This window comes from Clinocottus analis, unplaced genomic scaffold, assembly GCF_023055335.1.
Source record: "Clinocottus analis isolate CAN_PGR_092001 unplaced genomic scaffold, fCliAna1.0.p SCAF_3, whole genome shotgun sequence".
In the NCBI taxonomy this organism is placed as follows: domain Eukaryota; kingdom Metazoa; phylum Chordata; class Actinopteri; order Perciformes; family Cottidae; genus Clinocottus; species Clinocottus analis.
The window spans coordinates 16873489-16899372 of NW_027176042.1; the positions used below are offsets into that span (position 1 = coordinate 16873489).

The 25884-nt window shown below is 39.5% G+C and overlaps 1 protein-coding gene across 3 annotated transcripts; it reads right to left on the reverse strand.

Annotated features, from left to right (window-relative positions):
- Positions 1-570: 570 nt before the first annotated feature.
- On the reverse strand, positions 571-24470 carry slc6a11b (solute carrier family 6 member 11b). Of its 3 annotated transcripts, none has more exons than XM_068593529.1 (16): positions 24452-24470; positions 23471-23561; positions 22610-22837; positions 21912-22046; positions 21400-21540; positions 21165-21246; positions 18453-18585; positions 15808-15942; positions 9246-9349; positions 8934-9058; positions 7952-8064; positions 7584-7721; positions 5776-5878; positions 5175-5275; positions 4443-4613; positions 571-2951 (listed from the first exon to the last, which is right to left on the reverse strand). In XM_068593529.1, exons 3-16 carry the CDS (start codon positions 22818-22820, stop codon positions 2808-2810), a joined length of 1836 nt encoding a protein of 611 aa, XP_068449630.1. In that variant the 5' UTR covers positions 22821-22837; positions 23471-23561; positions 24452-24470; the 3' UTR covers positions 571-2807. The 3 variants fall into 3 exon arrangements, with proteins under 3 accessions (XP_068449630.1, XP_068449631.1, XP_068449629.1); XM_068593530.1 differs by lacking the exon at positions 24452-24470 and adding an exon at positions 23660-23809 and having other exon boundaries at positions 23471-23535; XM_068593528.1 differs by lacking the exon at positions 24452-24470 and having other exon boundaries at positions 23471-23808.
- Between the last annotated feature and the right edge of the window lie 1414 nt (positions 24471-25884).

Here is a 25884-nt window from a genome sequence, read left to right on the forward strand (position 1 = left end):
CAAACACACTGGTAAGGGATTTAATCAAATCTGGACTAGTCATGTGGAGATCCCTGAACGAAATCATCTAACAAGATCATAGAAAGAATGATGGCTGCGGGCCCCACACTCCTGGCTGTAATCAGGATTTCAGAGGCCTCTGCTGTGGCTTATATGATAGAGAACAACAACTATACTGGTGACAATGGAGATACAAAAATGCAGGGGAAAGAAAGACTGCCGCAAAGGTCCCATAATGTACCTTACATGGGAATGAGGGTATGTGGGGGTTTGATATGTTTGATTTTTTTTCCTTCTCATTAAGACATTTCATTTGCAGTGCTCATCAGATGACTAGGGCATATTGAATCCAGTCATTCGTCTTTCAAACGCATTTTTTTTAAATGCCATCTTATTCATCCCATCATTTTGTCTATAAAGTCTCATCATAGACACAATAAAGGCATTGAAATCCGTTCAAACTACTTTAAAAAACAAATACCAGTATCTAAGAGTATCTAAGATGTGTTTCCTCTTTAGGATAACTGTGATGCTGACCTTAAGTAAAAAGACTGGAGCCACACTCTTCCTTTATAATATTTATTCTTAAAAATGAGTAAGCAGACAGTTCATGTGTCCTGTGAATACCAAAATGTGTATAGAACAGTACAGAACAGTAAAACACCTTCCATTATATTTCTATATCAAGATCTTTTGAGCAACATATCAAAAGTCAAATCAAAAGTCATATTCTTTTTAATACAGCAATTCTTTTTAAAACATCTTTCATGTCAAGAAAACGACCACAGATTTCTAGAAGGAGATGTAAAAATATACATCAACAAGATCAGTGTTAGACAGCAGGCTATAATTTCCAATGCATACAACTATTAACTTGCACAAACATCAGTGAGGAGGTGATAACGTCGTAATGCAACCACGCCAGCGGGACCAATCACATGTTTATGAGGATGTCGCAGCTTAGACAGGAGGGGCTTCAGTCACTAAACACTTCCTCAATTTCCCTCATTACTTACTCAATCACGCACTTCCTCAGCTCATCAATTCCTTAGTTCTTCCCTTGCCTTCTTTGCCTCCTCCTGAAAAACTGTAAAGAGAGAAATTGGGAGTTTCATCTCCTCAGATGCTCTCCTCTGATTGCATTTTCATCAGGAAACAAAGAATAGTGGGAAGAAAAGACGGGAGGTGAGAAAGCCAGATAAAGCAAGGATGAAAGGCAGGAGGACAACTCCCGATTCGAGTGTCAACATCATTCGAGTGCGGATTGGACGAGGCCGTAATGAACTGAGATTGATCTGAACAATGAGACCAGCTCATTGACTCTTACCACAATTAAATGGATGACCTGAACAGACTGTGCTTTCACTCCTGCATCGCCTCAGACAGCAACATTTTAATGTTGTATACTTTTCAGTGTGGTTCAAGAGAAACACTAATCAATAGCAAGACTATCGCTGATGCAGAAGTCTACGACGAAACACAAGCCTTCAGCAGCATCACAGTTTCATTCAAGGCGAGTGTCGTTGCTCAAGCCGTGATTACGAGAAGTCAAAGAAGGAAGTGGAAACACATTGGAAGAGGAGGACAAGCACAGGTTGAGGATGAGAAGGAAGGACAAGGCTACAGAATAAAAAGAGGGGGTATAAGAGGACAGGTGTGTTTTGAAATGCTCATCCGATCGGCGTGCATCTTTTCTTTTACAGGCGGAACAGGAAATAAAAATGCAGGGGTGGAAGCCTGTCTGTCCGTCACTCTGCGTTAGGCTCAACATAATTGCTGTGAAATGACAGATACCCACAACCTGTAGGAGGGCAGCTAGAGGAGAGACAGAGGTGTGCTTTTAGACTCAGCCTGCGAGTCCATCGCTGTTTGTGGCCACATGAAGCTTTGTAAGTCAAAACAGTAGATGTCCAATTTAAAACGTCGAAAAGAGGAAGGCTTTCTCAGCTTTTGCTATTCCTTTTCCTTCAATGGGACTCTAAACGTCCTGAGCAGCGATGCCTACTTAAAAAGAGCAGTGCCCACAAGAACCAAATACATCCAAACTTGATGATGAATAGTCTAATAATATTCAATTACAGCCGGAAGCAGGACATATTTTTTGCTGATGTTGCTTTGAAAGAATGTTGAATTCAAGTAAATAAGAATTACTGAAGGCCTAAAAACCCTCACTGTCACAGCTGGTTCAGCAAAACTCCTTTTATACAACTAGAGTTTAACTTGCAGGGGTATTCAGGGTATGCCACCATTACTCTGGTATAGCCTCAGTACTAACACATACTGCAGTTTTCTCTTAACACAAAACTATGTAGAATGGTCTCCAAGCTACTATACCTTAGATCGTCACATGTGGGTACCTGGTACCTAATTGAGAGGCACAGCACTTTGCCAATAAATGTACAGCGTAAGTCTTTTGCAACACATCACCTTGGTATCGTTCTACAGGTCCAGACACTACTATGACCAGTACTGACGAAGAACCAAGACAAGTTTCAAACATCAAACATATTTAAAATTATTAATGGTTAGAAAAGAAAGAAACAGCTGCTTTACTCACAATGTTAACTGAAAAACAAGAATAAATGTGTTATGAAAGTTTGTGCAAAACAGAAGCAGACTGCAAATAATGTGATAGATTTTGCTTTTTTCCCCTTTTTTTTTTTACAAAACAAAAATAACACTTTGAGTCATTTGTTTCATTTCCTGTTTTGTGTAGTAGTGGATAACATTGTTGTCTGCTGTAGTTTTCATTTGTTGGACTTATTGTGAAGAGGGCGGACCGCTTGGTTGGTCAGTCAGGCAGTTGGTTAGAAATGCGTCTCCTTCTCTGAGATGGTGGATATTTTTGCATCAACCTTAAGTTTTGCATCGTTGGCAGCATAAGGACTGAGGGCAGCGAGCTTCCCTCTCATTTTCAGGTCCGGACTCGCAGTCGTCAACTTCTTCATTCTCTGCAGAGAGCATTGCGAGAGAGAAACAAGGTTATCTTTCCATCTCCCACCACAGTGATATTGTGGATCACAGTATTAGGAAAATGTAGTTCATGCATATAGTCATACTCTTTGAAGGAAGTAAAAATGCATCAACAAAAAAAAAAATATATATATATAAAATACCTGTTCCAGCAATTAATTTGTTGACAAATACAGTAAATCTGTTTTTTATGAGCATTATCAACTAGCCATTACCTCATTTGTGGACAAATAGAGACATGTTCTTTGTTATTCAGTTAGAGTATGTTATTCAAGTGAATAGAAGAGCTTTAAGACACTAACAGACTGTGTATATTATATCAAATGACAAAGTATTCATTACTAACTAACTGAATAGTCACTGTCTATATACTGCAGTGCATATTACAATATGTGAAGCTGTACCAATATATTGGCATTAAAAACCTACAGATTTAACCTAAGTACAGTTATCCATTTACATTTGTTTTATTTATTTCTACACTACAAAAAGCATTTGTATGCCATGTGTACTTTACTGAAGATATGATGACCAACACATCCCTTGTATCATTCCTCTTCTTTTCATTATGCCTTGGGTCTTCTGAAAATCTGAGGCTATTACTAATCATCTCACGTCAGAAACCTGCAATTTTATTTATTTCACCCTCCATCGAGCAGCGATGTGAGATCAGCTGTCTCAACATCCCTCTGAGACAGTCAAATAGATACAAGAGCTGGATTATTTGATAATTTCCTTCATTATGAACCATGGACTAACAGTTACTAATACTGTTCTTCTTTTATGACCTTTATGACTGTAAACTAAAGTCTTATCTACATTAATTGTATGAACTTTATCAGAACATGTGGTCACGCTGTCCATTGCTGTTTTGAGCGAGGAATGATCTTCTAACAGATATTGGCTTTACGTTATCTTCATAATATTTAGCTCGGGAGGTACACCTATTGATGATGACAGTCATGGTGACAACCTTGTAATCCACACTGCATTTTGACAATGTTTTCCCCAGGACTAGATTTGGATAAATTACCTGCTAGATTAGTTGAAAACACAAAGGAAGTTACAGTTGCAGCTCATTCTGCATATGACTACTGTAACTGTGCTTCATAAAAAATGGGCAATGTAATCTTTCTAATACACAGACCATATGTGTCTATGGTCTGTGCAAACCACATAAACACTACATCACATTTCTGGCCTTTTGAAGAAGAAAACAATCGTTTTTTTATGTGGGGAAACAAATGTTTTTTGTCAAGATTAAAAACTGCAGGGTTTAATTGAAGGCTACCGATCATCAAGAGCATTGCCTCTTTCATCTTAAAGTAATAACTGACATGTTGAGGTATTAAAGTTAATTTGACAATGACATTATAATTCAAACTGCATGCAATAAGACATGAACCTTACTGTTTTTCTTCGATGAAAGAAAACCCTGTAAGATTAGTCTGTAAGAAGTGTATTTGTACCTCAAGGAAGGTGCCAGGAGTCTGCCAGATCTTCCAGATTATTCCCAGTGGGATGCAGACCATCGAGGACATGGCCATAAACCAGCCGATACCGTATCCCCAGTCAGGGTAGGTGTACACGTTGTTGTACTTCAGCGGCTTGTATTTAATCAGGAAGAACAGGAAAATTGCCTGCAGAAGTGGAAATTATAATACTATTTGTAAAAGTTACATTCATTAATGACTAAGGTTGTATACTTTGAATTCAGTGTCGGTAAGGTCCTGTAGCGAATACTGTTCTAGAAAATGTAAGGCCACACACAATATAGCCTTCATATACAGTATAAGTCATGTAAAAATAACCCAAACCTGTTTAAAGAGTTAATACCTTCCCCTAAACCCAGATATAAATCAAAACCCACTGTTGTTTACAGTGTTTTTGCTTCTATCAAGAAATATTTCAAACTTAAAAACATTATGGGTCTGTGTAGCTGGATATAGAAACAGCTAGAGGATACAATTGAACTGTTCACCCATAGTGAGAAAGTATCTTGCAAACTGAACCAATAACACATTTAACTTTTTTACTCAATACATAAATAGTGCCAAGAATTTGAAACCCAGGATCCATCTGAACGATAACAAAAAGCATCCTCTGAATATGTCTGTCCATCATCACTACTGAGCTCATCTACATGATGTGTTGTCGATGCTCCTGCTGATGTTTGATTTTGTGTCTGCAATCGGACTCACAGAACAGATGCCCGGGGTCAGGATCATCCAGCACCATTTTATGAAGAAGACAGGTTTGTAGCCAATCATGTCCTCAATATTTTTGTAGAATCTGTCACTACCTGAAATGCAAATACATGTCACTCAGAGTTTCTGCATGTACCATCAAAATAATGATGAGATTGATGTCTTTTGACGATTTAAAAGATATACGGCCATCTAAACAAAGCAGCGGAATAGATGTGGATGACATTTTGTTTGAAACTTTCTTTGAGGAGAAACAGACATTCTGCATTACTTCATGTAAAATATTCTTCTCATAAATAAACAGAAATAAAAGCCACAAACTCAAACTTCACACTGCTATAATAGCATAATATCGAGTTCAATATCTCACTAAAAAGATGTGGGTGCCTTACATAACACTAAGTGAGAGATGCATGTGTTTGTGCCCATTCTCCAGCAGAGGGCAGAGAAGAAATATTATATCAGCAAAGAAGATAACGGCATGATTCAATGTTTGTGCAATGGCCTTTTTCTGTGCTGAAATGTGTGACAGTTAACATAAGTCTATTGTCATCCGAGATGACAAGGGTGAGAATTAGAGATGTTTACTACTTACCATACACCCAGCCGATACATATGGACTCAAATATGGCCACAAACAGCAAACACATCCCGCTGGCAGCGTACGAGTCAAACAGCTGAAAGACGTACATCCCTCCCTGATGGGACAAGACAGGTGTCAGTTTTCTGTCACAGACACTGAGTCTGCTTCGGGCTTGGTTTGATCACATCAAATATGAAATTATTCATGTTTTCTTCATTTGGTTGTCGGGGTTGATGTCATCGTGACGTATAGTAAACCAGTGCAAAAAGCAACTCGGCACTGATATTTCTCTGAATAAAAATGAGGATTTGTCCAAAAAATGGCCGTGGTTCATTGCCTCGAGAGGTTCTCAGCTGCTGTGGTGTTAAGAAAACATCTATGCAGTAATCATTGTTATTTCTTTGGAGCCCAAACTACACACTGTTCTTTAGTGGTCCATTAAAGCTTTGATACATAGAGAACTATTTATACAATGTACTGTGTTAAAGCAACTTCCACTGACAGAATATATATATGTATATATATATATATATATATATATATATATATATATATATATATATATATATATATCCCTTTCAGGAAATATGAAAATTAAAATAACAAGCTAGCCTGATTTTGCCAAGAGGTAAAAAAAAAAAAAAAAAAAAAGCAGCTCTAAAGCTTACACACTGTATCTCGCTTCGTGCGTCTAATTTGACCCAACGGTGATGACAAAACTTCATCACCGTTTCCAGCTGTTTCAATTATTTGTGTTAAAACTACGCTACTATTTGAAAGGACATTCAATATATATGAAAGTGGTATCAATCTTATCACGTAATTCTCAGTAATAAAGGAAATATTCATGAATTTCCCATGAATCCTTTAAAACTTTCCATTGGTTACAGTGCTCACATGTTATGACCTTCTGAGCGGTGATTTCATCCTACTCGAGGTCTCTCGTGACATTTTATTCATGATGGCTCTTTGGTGGCAGTAAAGAATAAAGTGTGAAGAGTGCAGGTGCTGAAAGACGAGTAAATACAGACACATGAGAAGCTTTTAGTGGACGAAATACCTTCTTCATAGTGTCAGGAACCAGATTCTCTTCCATTATTATGACTTAAAGATGAAATGCACAGCAGAACAGCAGAGCTGGTGACATGAATGTAGCTCTAAAGGGATCACAGAGCTTTAGGATTGAAACATGATGAACTCTGGATCAAATTATTTTAATCCAACAAGTCCGCATTGAATTTATCGTTTGGATTGTTTTATCTAGAATGTACCTGGCTGAGCTTCATCTCAGACATTAGATGTAAATTGGTGGCAGTAGTGGTGATGATGATGACAATGATGACAATGATGATGATGATACTGACATGCCCACATAGAAAAGAAAAGAAAAACATGAAGGTCCTATAATTTTGCAGCTGTATTAAGGCAATAAAGCAAACGCAGGATGGCACGCACATCTACCAACGGGACGGTCGAGCAGCAACAGCACCATAACATAAATTACATTAAAATAAAAAACATGAATGTTTTCTATTGTTTTTAAGTTAATGCTGTGATAAATGATCATGTCTACATCTTTGACTTGTTTGTTTCATTGCGTAAACACTTCATGTATTGTAGCAGTGCAATAACAAACAATATTTGAGTCTCTTATTGTAGTTTTTGCTTTCTTTCGCTTGTTGCTCCTGATTATGGAAATATGTCTTCCTGTTAAACCAGTAGACTATTCTTAATAAGACATATATATTAGAGATAAGTCAATCTTGCAGCCGACAAGTGTCAACTTAAAGATTAAAGCTGTAGCTATAGCTGAGTCTTACCTCTGTACACATGATGAGTCCGATGAAGAAGGAGACAATAGACATGATCAGAATCAGCAGCTCCCTGCGGAAGCCTCTCCTGAAGGTCTCTGGGTACATGTCCACCACAGCTGTCACCAAACTCTCCACACACACAAACTATAAAATAGAATAGATAAGATAATTGTTTCAATGCAAACCTCCTTCAGTTTAGTTACATATTAGTTGACAAAACAATACTACGGTACAATACAGACAACACAGTTACTCCATTGTGGCTTATGATTCAACAACTGAACACAATTAAAAGTGTAAGAGGATGTCAATACATATTTATAATCAGAGTAATTAGAGCCAAAACAGGATATTCTGACACCAGTGGTCATCACCTGACTGTCCAGACCAAGAAAGATGAGCATCAAAAAGAAGAGACCGGCCCAAAGTGGAGCCAGAGGCATCATGGTAACAGCCTTCGGGTATGCAATGAATGCAAGACCAGGACCTGCATCACACACAAAAAAAAACACAATGGTAGTCTTATGAAAGCAGATGAGAGTATTAAAAAAAAAAAAAGACACGATGACGGCTTCATAGCAATAATCATAGATTGGTCCATACATCTTTCACTTTTTAGCTACACCCTATTTAACCTTTGTTCATATTTCTTTTAATATTTTAGTTAAATCAGTTGATCTTTGGACTTATAATCGTCTATTTGGCAGTGCTTTTGTTTGAACACTGTTTTCTTAGGAGTTCACAAAAAGCTTCAAGCTTCAATGTTTATCATACTCATTTTATCATCTGCAAATGATTGTAGTGAAACCAGGATTATTCCAATGGAAACACATCATCAAAAATCAATGCAGATGCAAGTAAACTTCAACTTGGCAAAGTGGTTGAACATCTCTTACAAAACGCTGCTTCCAAACTAAAGGCAGTTAGACAAAATCTACCATAAGTGCACAAAGTGGTGAAATGCCTAAGCGTGAGGGAAATGAATGTGATGAGATACGGTTGTAAAACTGATTGAAAATAAGAGGAATGCCATTGCGTTATGTAATACTTACAATTTGTGAGACGTTATTTAAAACATTGAACTTTGTCCTCACCATGCTCTTAGACAAACATGTCAAATCTCTCGCTCTGTCACATTCACTAAATCATTCATACTTACTTAAATAAATCATAATACGGTGGTCTAAGAGCTTTGGTGAAGAGTGTGGTGTTATATAACTGGCTACGTTTGTCCATTTTACCACACTACGATGTTTCAGACGCTAGTTCTCTCTGGTCTACAGTATGCATTAGATATAGTATACGGCCACATTACAGTTCTGGGACTTATTATGGGAATTATTGTTATTCTCTCACCAGATTCTGCCACAGCCTCGATGGGAACATTTTGTTCATAAGCCATGAAGCCCAGCACAGAGAAGATAGCAAAACCTGCTAAAAAGCTGGTGCCACTGTTTAGACAGCACAGCATGAGGCAGTCCCTGAGGAGCAAGACAGACAGAGAAGGAGATCACACTTACTGTAAGAGCTGTCCTCGGACCTCGTACTAAAGGCGACGCAGACTTTCTGCCATACACATTCTCATGCACAAAACTACTGTGTGATGAATGGCAACGGAAATGTATGTGGCAGTCCATTCATTCTCATCCTGTATTCTTATAGTATTACTTGTAACAGTTATTGTTGTAGGAATTGTAACTTCCCAGAGCAGTGAGACAGCCCAAGCAGATGGCATAGGAGAAGAAGATTTGGGTTCCAGCATCCACCCACACCTGAAGGAAAAGTGGGAATAAACATGTCGTTCATTTCACAGGTCAACAACAAATCATTGTAAAACATAATAAACAGAAAGTAAATAGTTTTTTTCCAGCAGAGGGAACAGCTATAATTGTCACTGACAATATATATAGCACAGAATTACAATAAGTAGGACAGATTTTTCCTTTCAAAAGAAATTACCATGATATGTCAAGAGGTGATTCTTATCTTCTCTAATGAAACCCCACATTTCTTTTGTTACTCTTCATCTACCTGATTTTCATCATCTCACATACTTTGTAATGAAATCATGGCTCAGCTCAACCTGTTTCTTTGCCCTCTAAGAGGCACACAGTGGAGCAGCATGAATCATGGATTACCATCCTAAAAGTAGACACAAAGTCTTCTGCTTCCTAAATATTCATATGTTGCTACACCAACACTATTCCTTTCGGTGGACAGCTAAAGAGTAGAATTCAGGGTTTACGTAAACATTCAATCTTTTTTTCAATGGAATTAGTTTTTTGTGGGCAAAGCCATGAAAAAGTAAAGTTTGATTTATGCTTGTTGCATCTGGATGAAAGACTGAGAAGACATTAGTCTACGATACACTGGCCCCGACAGTATGAGAGAATATCAGTTTCCACGAGGAGAAACCTACATGGGAGTAAAATAACTAAATGTTTCAGCTACACTAAAATTTGAATTATCCCGCTCTCACCCCATGCTATTAAAAAAGGATATTGATTTTGGAGAGCAGAGGAGACTACCTTACTGTGAACAAAGTCTTCTGCTGGCTTTATTTTAAAATTCCCAGAGTCCATTTGTTTCTTGCATCACTCACGCCAAACTGACTTCCTGGGCAAAGTGTCACTCTGCTCTCTGTTCTGAGATCATGAAAAATGTTGAATTGGGGATCGTTCATATTAGAGCACATTTACATCACAACAAAAATAAAAAAGCGTGAACAGATATTCATATTATGATTTTTTTTCGTTAATGAAATAAAAAGTGTTTCATGAGAAACATCTGGAGGGCCAAATCTAACCTCCTGGTGGGTCAACTTTGCAGGCCCCACTTTGAGCAACCTTGCTGTAGACACTTAGTCTTGTTGGTTTAGGTGAAGCGGCTCCTCAAGACTCGTCTTCTGTAAGGCTCTATGCACTCTAGAAAAGCAACTGAATTGCTCATGTTTTCCTGACAAGCACATGTTAGTGGTTATGTAAATAATAACCGTCCTCTCTAAGCAGCAATGGTGGAAGGAGTTCATGTTCAAAGTATTGTGACTTTGACAATGACAAACAACCTATTTTTCATGGATGATGAATTGTCGATCCGTAATCAGCTGCTACACTGAGATGTCCTCAGTGAATTCTTATATAATGGGGTAATAAAAGATAATTCATTCTCAAGTTTTTCTCTCAGTTTAATCCTCTTCAGGGTCGCGGCTTACTCCCGTATACACCGTGTTGAAGGGAACATCGTAGTTATTTCCCTGCTTCAATTCAAAACAGTTCAGAATCACATTGCTAGCAAAGTGAAGAGGATGTTTCATGCAAGACCTTTATCACCTTCTTCATCCCGCCTAATTATGTATTTAGGCATAATGGGGACATGAGTCAAAGTATTTAAATCCTCAGGCTGCATGCAAGAGTCTTCACTGTCTCAGTGAAGACTCTTGCATGTGTAAATGCACATTATGAAACTAGTTTGTAGTTCAGCACAGAACCCTAGAACACACAGGATAGCATGGTGTGCAAGCAAATTCAAACTTAATGCAGCATGGCTCTTTGAAAACTCTCTCACATCACCATTCAGCCACTAATCTCATTTCCCCACCGAGCAACAATTAACAAATGCACGGGCTTCGCTCCCTCCTGGGAGTAACCACGGTAACTTCTGTGACCTCACAAACACAGGACTGTTCCTGTGGTAGAACAGGCTTTTCTCTCCTAATGTTCATTAATGTTCCCTTTAGTTCAACCTCGGCTGATGGCCGCACAGCGCAGGAAAACCTTAAAGGCCCAGGCGCAGAGAGAATCACTTGTTGATGTTGTGCCTAATTTGGCCGGCTTGTGTTTGGTTATGTTGAGACTGTGGCTCCACCAAACTTTTCTTCTACTGTGTGAAAGTTCGATGACAATGGCTGTAAGATAGGCTTCTTGTAATGTAAATATTGCACTCTCGGTACACGTGACGTTGCACTCCTTTGTGGAAATGAGATCCATACAGAAGGCAATACTGTTATGTAAAGTGCAGCAAGGTAATTGGCTGAAATGAATCATTTAAATTTCACCCGCCACTTTACTTTGGACCCATACAATGAATATAATTTATCAAATAATCATCACGTTATACTGCATTGTACAGATGGTGCAAGCCTACAGCCATTAGTCAATAAGGGATGTTCTTAGCTGCTGATAAACAGTCAAATGTTTTGTTCTATTTCTTTGTTTGTCTTAAGTGCAGATTTAGGGTGAAAACATTCACCTTACAGCAGCTAAATGCGTCAACGGCCGTGTAGTGTCAAACGCTATGTACCAGTAACAACATGTAACAACATGTAAATGCGGTTTTGTAACCATGTAGTCTTTGAAGTCATTAGCCTTTAGAATATGCCTTTGAGTTTTCTACAACTATTGCGTTGATAACATTCTTTAGATGACCTGAAAAATACATGGTTCTAAAAAAAAAAATACTGCGAAGATTACATTTTGTCATACTTTAATGTTGTAATGTAAACTCCTCTCAACAAAATTTATGTGAAATGGCATTACCTGAAGGGACTATCTGTACATGAACATGTGGGGGGAGAGAGCGAGGAAGGTATACGGGGGAAGAGAATAGGTAATGCATGATGAAGGTCAAGGGTGTAAAAAGGGCGGGTGACACACAGCCACACACACTGCACACAGCCTGGTGAACAGAGGCCTGATTGTCCCTTAGGAAGCCAATTTAACGTCGGTGTCAGAAGTAATGTCTTCCTCTGCCAAACATCAGCAATTCTTTGTCTCCCTCCTTGTGCACTCCCTCTGTTTGTGTCTTTGTCTGTAGATCCATTTTGTCTCTCTCCTTCACCATCTATCTGTATCACTGTTTCTGTCTGCCTCGAACTTGACTCAGTTACCAGATGCAAACTATCTCACTGCGCAACAACTGAAAACAAATCAAACATCATGGTATAGTCTTACTTTTCTGCATTTCTAATGCATGGATATAAAAATGAAGTATACCTGCTAACAGGCAGTTTATCAAGAGTACATTTTTTGTCTTTATATAGTGCATTATATCATACATGGCTTGATACTGTATGTTCTTAACGCATTGTCTCACCACAAGGAGCTACTTTGGCCAGTCTTGCTCAATTTCTAGTCATTTCAGAGTCAACAATGTATCCTTGTTATCACTTTCATTGCTTCACACACCGACCGCTGCTATTAAGAGTTTAAAACCAGTGTTCAAATGGGACTATGAACAGAAAGGAAGTCATCTGATACACTGTGTATAATCAGTTTAATATTGTATCATATTGTTGCTTTGGTTGTTGTTTTACATTGTGTTACTTATGCATTATATCTTTACTTTGTGATTACTTATTTGTGATTACTTATACTGCAGCTACTTTTGTTTTTTGCACAGCACATACAGAGCTCACAGTGATAACTACTCAAAATGTTTCATAAACACAGTCTGACTTGTTCATATTTCTACCCAACTCCTTTAAGTGTGCACTAGAGTGCTACTTACAGGATATTTTGCTAAGGCCGAGGCGAAAGCCGTATGTCCAGGCAAATTAAAGAATACCACGTTTGCCTTGGAGATAACGATAGATTAATATTGCATGTGCAAGAGTTAGCTGTGCAAGCTAACAGTTACATTACAGCCAGGAAACACAGGGACCCTTCCTTACAGTTTTGCTCTTGTGTTAAATATCAGATCGTGCTCTTGCTACCGTGCACATCACTTCAACATGCAGAGAAATCCAAAGCCGGACAAGTCTGGGAAACCACATTACAGGTGCTAATCTGTGATTGGAAAATTGCTGCTCCATTCATCCATCCATCAATCCATCAATCCATCTATCCATCTATCCATCCATCCATCCATCCATCTATCATCCATCTATCTATCCATTAATGATCCATCCATCTATCATCTATCCATCCATCTATCCATCCATCCATCCATCCATCTATCCATCCATCTATATATCCATCTATCATCCATCTGTCCATCCATCTATCTATCCATGAATGATCCATCCATCTATCATCTATCCATCGATCTATCTATATATCCATCCATCTGTCCATCCATAGATCCACCCATCTATCCATCCATCTGTCCATCCATCTATCATCCATCCATCTGTCCATCTATCATCCATCACCCATCCATCTCTACATTCCGTTTTTTTCTGTCTTACTCACTCAAACTCGACCTCTATCTCGATTCACGTTGTCATGACACCCCATCCACTGACGTTTTCTTTTGCACCGTTGCCTAGCGACCCGAAGGTCTGTCTCTTCCAGACGAGGTCAAGGCGTCTGTGCCGCGTGAGCGCTGGAGTTATATGTTGATGCACCACCTCTATTAGCCTCAAAGCCTGAACTGTGAACTCCCCCAGGCTCTGAAACTCACTATTGACTCGACCGTTGATCGCCTCCTCGCCAGCAGGAAGTGTCGGCACTGCGATGATAATCTTGGCTCTACGTTACTTTAAGCCAGAGTGGCATCAATGCCACTATAGAGGGGCGTTTAAATGAAGTCAAATGTTTATAACTGTATGCCACAAGAGAGGTGCTATCTGGCAAACAGTTTTATTCTGCAAAAGCCAAACAAACAGTTGTTTTGTGTATACTGTAATAAACTAACATGTATTTGAACAATATAATAGGTAAATAAGGATAGGTGTTTAAAAAAAAAGACTGATCCCTCATCACATTACAGTTGCAACAACACCACCTGTCCTCCCGGCAGCAACTCAGCTGCAGACAAGCGGGTGTGAGGCAGGGCTATGAATTCATTCCCATGAGTCTCGTCTCTGTAAACCCTCCTGCTTTACCTCCTACCTTTCAGAGGTAATCATTCAGATTCAATCAATCAAATTAACATTATTTCTTCCTTAAGCTGTCGTTGAAAAATACCAGAAATAAAATAAGGTATATAAAGTTAGGGTTCTAGATGTGAAGCATCCCACAAAAAAAAACTGTATTACTGGACTTGACTTTTCTGGACTTTCAGTTCCGACCTCCAGCAGCAAGAAAACTAATCGCAGTGTATAGTTGTTTGGGTGGGAATCACCAGAATGATACCACCATATTATATTATCTCAATACCAAGTCACAATACAATATCATTGCAATATATTACCTATTTTCATTTGAAAATTATGCAGTTTGTAAACACCTGTTTCATCTAATAAGATCACTCTTTTCACTCCAGAAATGGACCTAATGGCTAATTAAATAAACGATTTATTACCATCATCAACTATTTCCTTTTAAGTCATCTATTGTGGTGCTGAAAAAGAATCCTAACATTCATCATTTTAATTATGTATCGGAAGCTACTTAGAGATAGTGTTATGAAGTTAAACAGGTCAAATTCACTCTCTAATCTTTACTTATGTTGCTGTGAAAACATCTCCTTCAAACAACTGGATTTATTAAGTTTCTCACAAAAAACTACATTTTACATGATTATCTTTTAACATATGATTAAGACTTCAGATTTCTATATAATAATGATATAGCGTTACATAATAAAGATATAACGTTATTCTATATAATTACGGCCAATGACGATTGTCAGTAAAACATTTTTTACACAGATGGTTAAACTATGTAATAAATAAATGGGTCATATGAATCCAAAACTGCCAAACACTACTGATTTCTAGAATTCTTTGGCGCATATAAGTCTTTTTCCCTCTGAAATGTTTACAGCAACACTTCAGATGAGTGGCACATGTCTCTCAAGCACACAGAAGTAACCGGTGCATCGGTTATGTGACTCACACAAGAGGAGACTTCACTGCATACAACCATGCAGGAGTCAGGACACCATAGATATCGTAGCTTCTTCAATTTTGATGGTATAAAACCGTGATTTATGTAACAGTTACGGCCAAATCCGTTAATTCCAACATCCCTAATTGCAATATTAACAGTTTAAAAAATACAACATTGATACTTGGTGTTCATAGTTATCGCACTATACTGAATCGACCCCCCCACACACACACACACATCTAACAGCTGTGTTCGTAGACACGATATGCCATCTATGGGCAAGGACATATTCTGAAACCTTGACACACGTGCCACCTGCAGCCAAATGCGTGTGACAACTCCATTTGTTTCATAGCTGCAAGAAGTTTGAGGTGACATTTTAAACATTTTACTTTTTTAAAGGGGGCAGATTCTTACAGTTTGCCATAGACGAGAGAGAAATAAATAAATAAGCCTACCTGAGGGTCTGAAAGACGTGAAATGTCCGGGTAGAGGTAGAACTTGATGCCTTCGTATGCTCCTGGCAGCGTCACTCCTCTGATCAGCAGGATCAACAACATGACGTAAGGAAAGGTAGCTGTCACATACACAACCTGCAAGTATAAGTATGCAGATTTGGAATATTAATTTGTGTACTGAGGAACGCTAAGTGAAGCAAAACACCTGCCAACAATAGTCACAGCTGATTATTATTGGGCTCTTACCAACATGGCCATGTTTCGTGACTGTACATATTCTTTGTATACAGTGTGTACATTACAACAACTGGTAGGGTTTCATGCACAGCACTACAGTCAACTCCACGGTAGTAAATTCAGTACAGTACAGTAGCTAACCATCAAACCAACACTCCCTTTTTTATTAAACCATTCAGGTTTTGCAGAATTGTGCTCAACATCTCAAGACTCTTAGAAACCCCTTGAACAAAGACCCTGGCCTCTTGGAAGGCAGAGGCGGGCTACATACATCCCCTGGCTTGCTGGCATCCAGTCAAAGTCCAATTGAGGGCAGAACAGGACAGAACAGAGCCAGCCAGGAGACTGAAAAGAAAAGAAGGTTCCTCTGGCCCCGTCTCTTAAGCAGGAGAAGCCCAGAAGAGTGATGCTGGCAGTGTGGGAAAATGCGCTTTTCTTTGAAGCACGTACAGAAGTGCACGAGCGCACACACACACAACTTCATTCACAACACTAAAATGGGTGTGCACATACTACAGACAAAGATAAAGTAGACCATTCACACATTTGAGCCTAAACACACACCCATGAACGCATGCACACTCCAATTACCTGTATAACCTAGTCCCATTATAGCTGCACGCAGCATTTGGATTTGAAGTATTTGATGTATTGACCTTCTTTATCCAAATTTGTGTCATCAATGTGATATTCCAGTCAAATCTGTATTCTGCCCTCCACGATTTAGAAATGTGTAACATTCGGCTTTACTAAATATCCTGAATATCCTTCACCTTAAAAACCTGAATCAAAAGTTTAAAAATGTAAATCCTAACCAAGGTAGTGCTTGAACAGTAAAGGTCCACAAGACTTAATGAGGCTGTTCACAGTAAGCTTATTTAATCCTAGCGTGGCCAACAGGGAAAACTGTGGGAAAAGTTGTCTCCTGCCCAGCAAATCCCTCTTTTAATTTGTCAAATAAAACGATCACACATCCTAAACCTTCTTGCTCTCTTTCTCTCCATCTCTCTGGCAATGAAAAGGACAATATTCAATCCATGCACTTTTGGTGCTCCACATGCTCCATCCAGCTCACCACGGGTAAACATTTAAGCCAGCACAAATTTACTGGTTAAACTTGCCCCTGCCTCGCCGTAAATCTAACAGGATGGCTTAAATGCGAGAATGGCTGGCAAACACAGCCAACAAAAGCAAACAGCTTAGCAGAGTCGGAACTGAATGGGCTGTAGGGTCTGTGGGGAAGAAAGCACTTTTCTCTCTTGCAATGGGTGGCTGTGGTTTATTTCTCATAGCAGGGGAGAGAGAGAGAGGTAGCAGAGGCGGAGGCTGAGGGTATACTCTGCATGCCCCTCATGAACGCTCTCCTTTCCTCCAGTGAATACAGGAATCAATCTTGGACCGGCTGCTAAAGCCCAGCCATGAAGAAGCCTTCTCCCCTCTTACTTCACAGCCAGACAAAAGACACTTCAGGGAGATATAGGCATTGCCGCATGGTTGTTTCCCCCACCCCCATCATGTAGAATGTGAACCCATTCATTTTTCTTCACACACCTCTTTTTTTTACTCTCTTTCTTCCCCCTCTTTTTTCCCTCCATCTCCATCCCCAACTCTCCACTCATTCTGGATCATTGAATCTTAGAGGAGTTTCTGTAGTGGAGCTGAGCACCCAAGGCAAGGGGCAGCGTCCTCACTTTCAAAGCTGCTAAAAGAGACTCAAAGGGCATTAAAATAGAATGGGTGATGGGAGGAAAGGTAGGAGTAGGTTTTTCAAGGCGCAGCTGGAGGAGCGAGATTGTCCGGTTTGGGGACCTCAGAATTGCATCTTTGCAGATGTTGTGGTTGTGTTAGCTCCTTCAAAACGTGACCTTCATCACACATTGGGGCAGTTTACAGCCGAGTGTGAAGCGTTCAGGATGCAAATCAGTATGTCCAAGTCAGGCCTTGGTTCTCTGCTGGAAAACGATGGATTGCAACCCTCTGGGTTGGGACTGAGTCACTGCCCAAAGTCCCTGTAAGGAGAACTGTAAAGTGTTGCTGGGGGAGAGAGACATCTGGAATACTCTCCAAAAGCCCCCACGCCCCGACTCCAAATAAGCGAATAGAGAATGGATGGATGCCTCTTGTGATGGAGTTATTTTGAAGACAAGATAACGTGCTACATCTTGTGGATATTTTTGTGTTCAGAATGAAAATGAATACCGCTCCAGTAAATGAGGGCAAAGTAGCATGCACACATAGCTCTGCACATTCATGTACAAATCCCTCCATCAAGAGTTGAACAATGTGATAACAGAATTACACAAATATGTATTTGTGAAAACATTATGCAATACTTCTATGTGCTGCCTGCAGTTCAATGACTGCCACATACTCACACGTAATAGTAAGCATGCATTACTAAGTCTCACCTTGCCAGTTGACTTGGGTCCCTTCCAGATGCAGAAGTAGCAGATGAACCAGGCCAGGGCCAGGCACATGGCAAGCTCCCAGCGGAGTCCCCCCATGTGCTCAATGCCATCTGAAATCTTCAGTACTCTGCGTCTGATTTGGCACAGAAAGGACAGGTGAGTTACAATTTAGTTAATACCCTTGTGTGCATTACTCTTTCTGAAAAAATAAATGTGGATGAATTGAAAATACAACACTCAGTTAGTCGTATTAAGTGCAAACGCGATTGATTTTGATATATTTTGTATCGCCTAAAATCACATATCACAATGTGCCTCACATGGCTTTACAATCTGTACACATACAACATCCTCTGTCCCGCGACCTCACATCAGATCAGGAAAAACTCCCCAAAGAACGTTTAAACAGGGCGAAAAATAAAAGAAATCATTGGGAGAGCAACAGAGGAGGAGCCCTCTCCCCGGATGGACAGAAGTACAGTAGATGTCACATGTACAGAATGAACAACATACCAAACTTAAAGCATATTCAATGCATATGACCGAAATGTTCCATATCCTACCAAACTACCAAAAATAAAAGCAACAGCGGATATAGTCGAGTAATCATGATAACTATAGCAGTAATGATATTGGCAAAACTAATTGCAATGCAACTAATACAAATGGTGGATTGATCACTAAGTGGCCTTTATTGTGTTTTATTAACGTTGACATCCTGACAAAACCTAACATAGCCTTTCTATCAGCGACTCAGAGAGCCACATGATATCAACCAGCAGTACAGGATGACCTCAACGATTATCTGCGATTCACACTGCAGCTTCCTCCTGTTCATAAACCTCATCCTGCGGCTAACCTGGTTTTTGAGGATGCAAGTGAGAGCTTCAGCATGCTGCTCAGCTGTAGCCATTCATCAAGCCCATCCAATTCAATAGAGAGCCTGTAGTGTTTTAATGTAATAGCAAACCAGGTGTAACATTGTAGGTGGAATATGTAGGTGCAAGCTGTCAGCGATTATGACATCATCTTGTCAGCAGTGGTGAATCAACAGTTTGTTTCCTGTTTGTTGAAGCAAGGCCAGGCCACAGCATTGATGGTGGATGAGAAGTGAGACTCAGAGCCATAGAGCTACATGGTGGTGCCAAATCTTTGCCACCGAGTTCACCCCCGGAGCTCCTGACCAGCCATTGATCATCGTGACATGTTCTTGGTGGCCGGCCACAGGCTAGGTCCAACACAGCCCCCCCGGTTAGCCGAGAGGGCAAGACGTGAACACTAATGTGTGTAAATATACTTTTGTGCAATCTAAAACGTATATAAATTGCTTGTATATGGGCGTGAAGTGCTCCATATTTCTGCAAAGCAACTTTTACTGTGTGTTTGATTGTGACAAAGTAGATGTGAACGTTTCTAGGGTAAACCATGATATCTGGTCATTTTTGATGGTTTTGTTATGGCTTAAACTACAGATAAGCAAGCAGAAGATATATCTCTTCTACCTTGTGGTCCCACATATAGCAATCATGAAGAGACTCAGTTGCGTTAGTTAGTTTTACCAGAGAAACAAATCTAATTTTCCTTTTCACATGTGTGAACTTTTGAAATGTAAAAAAATAACACATAACTACATCCACACAACTGCATTGAAAGCTTGTGTCCAGTCTTATTTGTTGGTACATTGAAACGTATTTGTCCAGACATATCACTACTTTAGTGCTGTACTGGTAAATTCATCGCAAAAAAATATTCAAAATAAATTGCATACGTATTAAAAAATGTGGTCGTTTGTGAGTCTTTCATCAAACTCTATTTCAGTGATTAAGCTTTGTATTTGTAGGAGTAAAGATGGGATGATAAAACTGTGCAACATTATTTTGTAGCACCAACTTGAACATTCATATAGATGGCAAAATACAACTAGTTTAACTTTCTGCTCTGATGTTTGTTGATGCCGTATATACAGTACAAAACATGACAGCCTGTCTTGGCATGGATTAAAACAAAGCCTGGTCAGTTTCTATTTTTGCCAGCAACATGGTGGTTCTCTTTTTGGCCGTTTCCTTTGGGTATGTCTGTCTCCGGGGTTAAGTTTATATTCATGGCTCAAATCTAATGTCTGCACTCTTGTTACGCTAATCATCTTGCTTAATTTTGATTTATACATATATATATATATATATATATCTTTTTTTTTTTAACCATCTGACTGCAATAAACATTTTTTTTTGTTTTACATTTGACCCAGCAGTGTTAACACAGCCACTGGCAGCGAGACAGGAAGTGTGGTCAGCATTACACACTGACAAGGCCTGATCCCCTGCCACACACATGGCTCTAGCTGGGAGACAGCTGGCCAACCAGAGCCTGTTGACACACAGATATGAAAAGGGCTGACTAATTATTGGGGGAGTGTTAGAGGAGGGGGGGGGGCGGTTAGTTTAAGTCTGAAGCTATCAAAATCTCAGATTTTCAACATTATAGTACATTAAAGGAGATGCTGTAGACTGTGTGAACTGAAAACACATCTCCTTGTTGTGTTTTTATACAAACTGTGATAACATAAATACTTTATGCCCACAGAGATGAAAGCCATCATCACAGTATGCCCTCCAATGGGACTTTGCACACACAAACAGAGCGTGAAATCTCATATAAACACTAATGAATATGACAGAACATGAGCAAAAATGTAATGAAAAATGTACTCACTCCCAGAACTCAATGACTGGAGAGGTTGCATTGATGCTTGTAATGTTGGTGGCATTATCTCCATAGAAGTCGACACAGTTCTCTGTGAATACATAATGGCATTACTTTTAGTAAAGATTTAGATATGACAAGAATGGATTTTGGATTTTATTTAATCGTGAAACAAAAATTATTCCCATGATTATTTTTGCACACAAGACTACTTTCTTCTTTAATCCATTGTTCCCACCCCTACCTGTGTTCCAGGAATGCCCACAGGCGGCCCACGGCAGCTCTGTGGTGAAGCAGTTGAAGAAGTAGAAGATGGCCCAGGCAAGGATCACGACATAGTACACGTTAAGATGAGCTGCAATCACCTGCGTTGCAAACCCAATTCCTGAAAAAGCAAAGAGACACAGATAAATAACAATTGCAGGTGAATGGGCTGGATCTTCAACTCATTGAAACCTGCAAGTATTCACAGCTGCAGTGAATAATATCAGTAAGACACGTGGAAGATTCCGTAGCTTGCACAGGTTTTGTAACAGATACGATTTGTAAAAGCAACAACAAAAATGACAAATGATTTACTCTGGATCATCATGAGAAAAGAGATTTATATGACAGTGTTTATTGTTTATTGTGCATGTACAAAAACCAAATGTCATCACCCGGACTACTTTGTCTCCTTTTAGTTTCCGATGTTCTATTTCAAAAGTAAGATCCTGAGCACACCATGATATAGATATGAAGTGCAGGTGTTCTCACCCTCAAATAGCGGACAGACTTTCCTCCAGCTGGTAATGCCTCCCTCAGTGGTGAACTGACCCAGGGCAGTCTCCAGGAAAAACACAGGGATACCGCAGCAGACAAAGAATATGACATATGGAACGAAGAATGCACCTTTAGGCACACAAAAGAAAAAATATACAGAGCATGAATCGATAAAAAACGATAAAACTTTAAATGAGTGCGACAGGAGCGATTCACAAGATTGAGGTGAAAGCACTCACTATGATGACACACTCTAATGCCAAATGACCTTTTCATGTGATAAATGGAGATCCATACTGTGCTGTCTAATGATGTCTAATGAGGGAACCCACCTCTTTTATGATTGTGCATAATGGATGAAATCATAAAGGACATCATATTTTGATACTTCTCTTGCCATTTTGCCAAAGCTCTTTAAACAAAATTGACCCCGCTCTGTGGTTTGCTAAAAGATTAAATAATTTGTCCTGCGTCTTTTACTCAGGAAGCTGCCTTTTAAATTTGAATGATCATATCTTATCCGACTTATGTGTCTTATCAGGTAGCATGCACATGTGTTTCTTTTCTAATCTCGCCCTTTCCATACTTACTTGTCTTAGCTTATCTTATGTCCATCGATTTTCTAACACAAAAACCTCTCCTACCCTGTTGATTCTTTGCTGTATGTCCACATATAATTGAAACTTCTTTACCTCCTCCATTTTTGTAGCAGAGGTAAGGAAACCTCCAGACGTTGCCCAGCCCGATGATCTCTCCAGCCACAGACAGGACAAACTCAATCTTGTTGTTCCATTGGCCCCTCTCATTGTACTGCCCCTTGTCTAGGCTGGTGCTGGACCCTTCCGGGTCTTTGCCATCCTCTGGTTTACCGTTTACAACGGGCCCGCTTTTCTCAGCTGTCATGACGTTCCAGCAGCCCGCTGGGAGAGGGAGAGAAAAAACACAAGGACAGAAGAATTGTAAAAGGTGACCATAAAAGGATTAAGTGACTTTATCTGGAATTTGAATTGTTCCTCTCTCAATGGGACTGTCCCATCAGTGCAGAAGCATGCCCATTGAAAAGTCCACACTTATGTATGTGAAGGTTCAAATCAACTGAATTTCAATTAATGTTCACTTCTTATGCAACTGCATTTGTATGTATCTATATAATGAAAGAACTGCATCAAAGTAAGTGTGACGCCTCATCATCTATTAATTGAATTCATGTACATTATCATCACAATAAAAAAAGTTTAAAAAAAAAGACATTGCACATGCATTTTAATGTTGGTGGGCATATGACAAAAAACAAAGTTGTCAGTAAACTGCATGGAGCCACTAACTTCTGTGAACACTGGCTCAACTCTTCTGCTCAATATCACTGTAATTCTCATGTTATTTAGCGCCGAAAAACATCTGATGATTTGTTGAAATACAGTGAACCTGAAAATACGTTTTACTTCTTAAATGCAAGTTAGCAGCCTAGTAAGAAGTTGATTCATATGTAAAATAAACTAAAAAGAATTGATCATGCAATAGAAATCACATAAAACAGGCATTCGCTTACTCACCAGTCTCCTATGGAACAGTGGCAAACCTCTTTTTGGCTCCCGCGATGATGCCCGCAAACAATTGCCTTTACAAAACACAGGGTGGTTAAGCCTGATCAGGGGGGTGAAAAAAAAAGGAGAGAGGGGGCAAAAGAGGAAAATGAGAACAAACTGGATCCGCGTTGTGTAAAGTGGCGGTGGTGAATCTACCGTCTATATAAAGGAAGATCCCAGACGTGACCGCAGGGACGGGTAGATCTTGCTCCAGGCAGTGGGAAACTTGCGACTGCGCTCCCACTCTTCAAGCGGTCCACTCTCAAGCGCCTCTACTTGGATAAAAGCCATCTGGTAACAAATCTAACTCTCGCATCAGCGTTACCACAGCGGAGAGAGAGCAGGGTGACACGAGGAGACGGAGAAACGCGAGAAAAAAAAAAAAGTTTGGTTGGTGTAAGCATGAGCATTGGAGTTTTTCTGTGAAGTAAACAATATTAGGTAACTTATTGTATTACTGCCAACCCATTACGTTAATGCATCATGTCTACACATAGGTGAGATGTAGCATACACAACTCAGACGCTGTACATAAGGAGAAAAAATGCACACAGTGTGGGCTACATATTAAGCTTTACATTCATATAGTTCAGCATTTACATTCATAAAATTCAGCATGCGGAGGCCAGACAACACTAGAGATACAATGTTTAGTCCTTAAACTTTTGTTTATCATATTCTGATAATCATGTCAATTTTGACAATAATCACACACACACTGAATTAACAAAGACCTACAGCCCCATGTAAATAAACGGATGTGCAGAAAAATGGCAAGGTTGGAGAGCTGGCAAATGCACGTTAGCAAGTAAATCACTTGGACTTAGCATTTAGCTAAAATGGCTAATTCAGAATTTCTTCGATGAAGATGACAAGTTAGCAAATTGGGCATGACCCTTTGTCAGACTGTTCACAATTCACTTTTAGAAGTTTCCTTTAAAGGTTTACCTTCACTCTAAGTCAGCTTTTATTTGCTGTCATCCATGTGTGACCTGTGCGTTCGCATTTAAATCTTGATTTTAAAAAACGAATAATTAGTTTTCAGAGCTAAAGTCTCTATTGTGTAGCCAAGTGGATGTTCACACTAACGCCACTAGATGGCACTGTGCCTTTTCGGGTATCGATAAATTGAGTGGCAGTCTACAGGAAGTAAAGTTAAGAGGCGCGTGAACAGGTGAAAATATCTATAGGAAGTGGAGAGTCCTTCATAGAGGAACTCACCTGTAGCCCTACTGTCATACATGTGGGCAATTACACAATGTTAGTTCTGTACAAAACGGTCAAAAGACATAATACATTAATAGGTTTGTATAGAAGTCATAAAAATGGAGGTTTAATGTTTGCCGCTGAAAGCGCCCATAGTTTCCCATGAGAGAGGACTGAGGACAGAGCTAATACTTCCTGAAAGCCTAACAAGTTCATCCAGGGTGTGTGCACGCTACCAAACCATTTTTTGAAAGTTTATTTTCTTTATGTTATGTGTGGGGCCCACATTAACATTGGGCACTATAAAAGAAACTGGACATGGACACCGCCACATATTCTGATTTGTTATTTGTATTGATTATTAATGGTTTTGTTTGTTCACCTGACATGTATTTGTGTATCTTTGAATAATTTGGTTAATGTTTTGGTCACGAGGATTAAGTTCAGGCAGATGCATGGGTCAGCTCAGGGGTCCTTTAGGGAAAAGAGAGGGAAAAAGGAACGCTCGAGCTAATCAGTCGTCCACTAGAATAGCCTGCAGTATGGCGGGCTGATCAGAGTGTCTTTCTGTATTTTCAGGTTGGTGAAAGTGATTAAATGAGATGAAAATAGTGACATGGGCATAAATGTTAGGAAGGCAAATGTGAATGTATGTCAGTTTGCAATTTGAATGTCATGACGTGTCTGGAATATAATAAATCACTTGGCTAAGCTAGCTAGCGACCGTAGTAACCACCTGCAGCCTGTGTGAATGTGTAGAATGGCGCCAATGTGAATAAAGTCGTTAGAGGGATCGTATAAGTTGCTATGTATATATGTATGTAAGAAGACATTTAACCGTGGACTCGAATAGCTTGCAGTATAGGCAGTGTGGGGCTAATTAGAGTGGCTTTCTGTATTTTCAGTGCTGTCAGTAAACTAATTCTTAAAAACCTATGCACGCCTGGATGTCCAGTGTCCAAGTGCGCAACAAATGCTATGTGGGGTTATTTACCGCATCTACATGTGCACAAAGATAGAATGTAGTAAGTTCATTGAGATATACGATACCATTTTAACCGATATTAACCAGATGGTTTGTGTTGTATCGTAACATACTTCATGTGACTTTGTTTGCTATGTTTTATTTTTGGATGATTAAAAGTGTTACCACTGCAGTTGTTTATACACTGAAT

Excerpts from the sequence above, each read along its gene's own strand:
- slc6a11b (XM_068593529.1), bottom strand. The coding sequence starts at position 22,820 with ATGACAGCTGAGAAAAGCGGGCCCGTTGTAAACGGTAAACCAGAGGAT. Across the intron at positions 18,586-21,164 it reads CCAGTCATTGAGTTCTGGGA|ACGCAGAGTACTGAAGATTT; the intron begins GTGAGTACATTT and ends GTGCCAAATCAG. Across the intron at positions 2,952-4,442 it reads CTCCTGGCACCTTCCTTGAG|AGAATGAAGAAGTTGACGAC; the intron begins GTACAAATACAC and ends TGCTCTCTGCAG.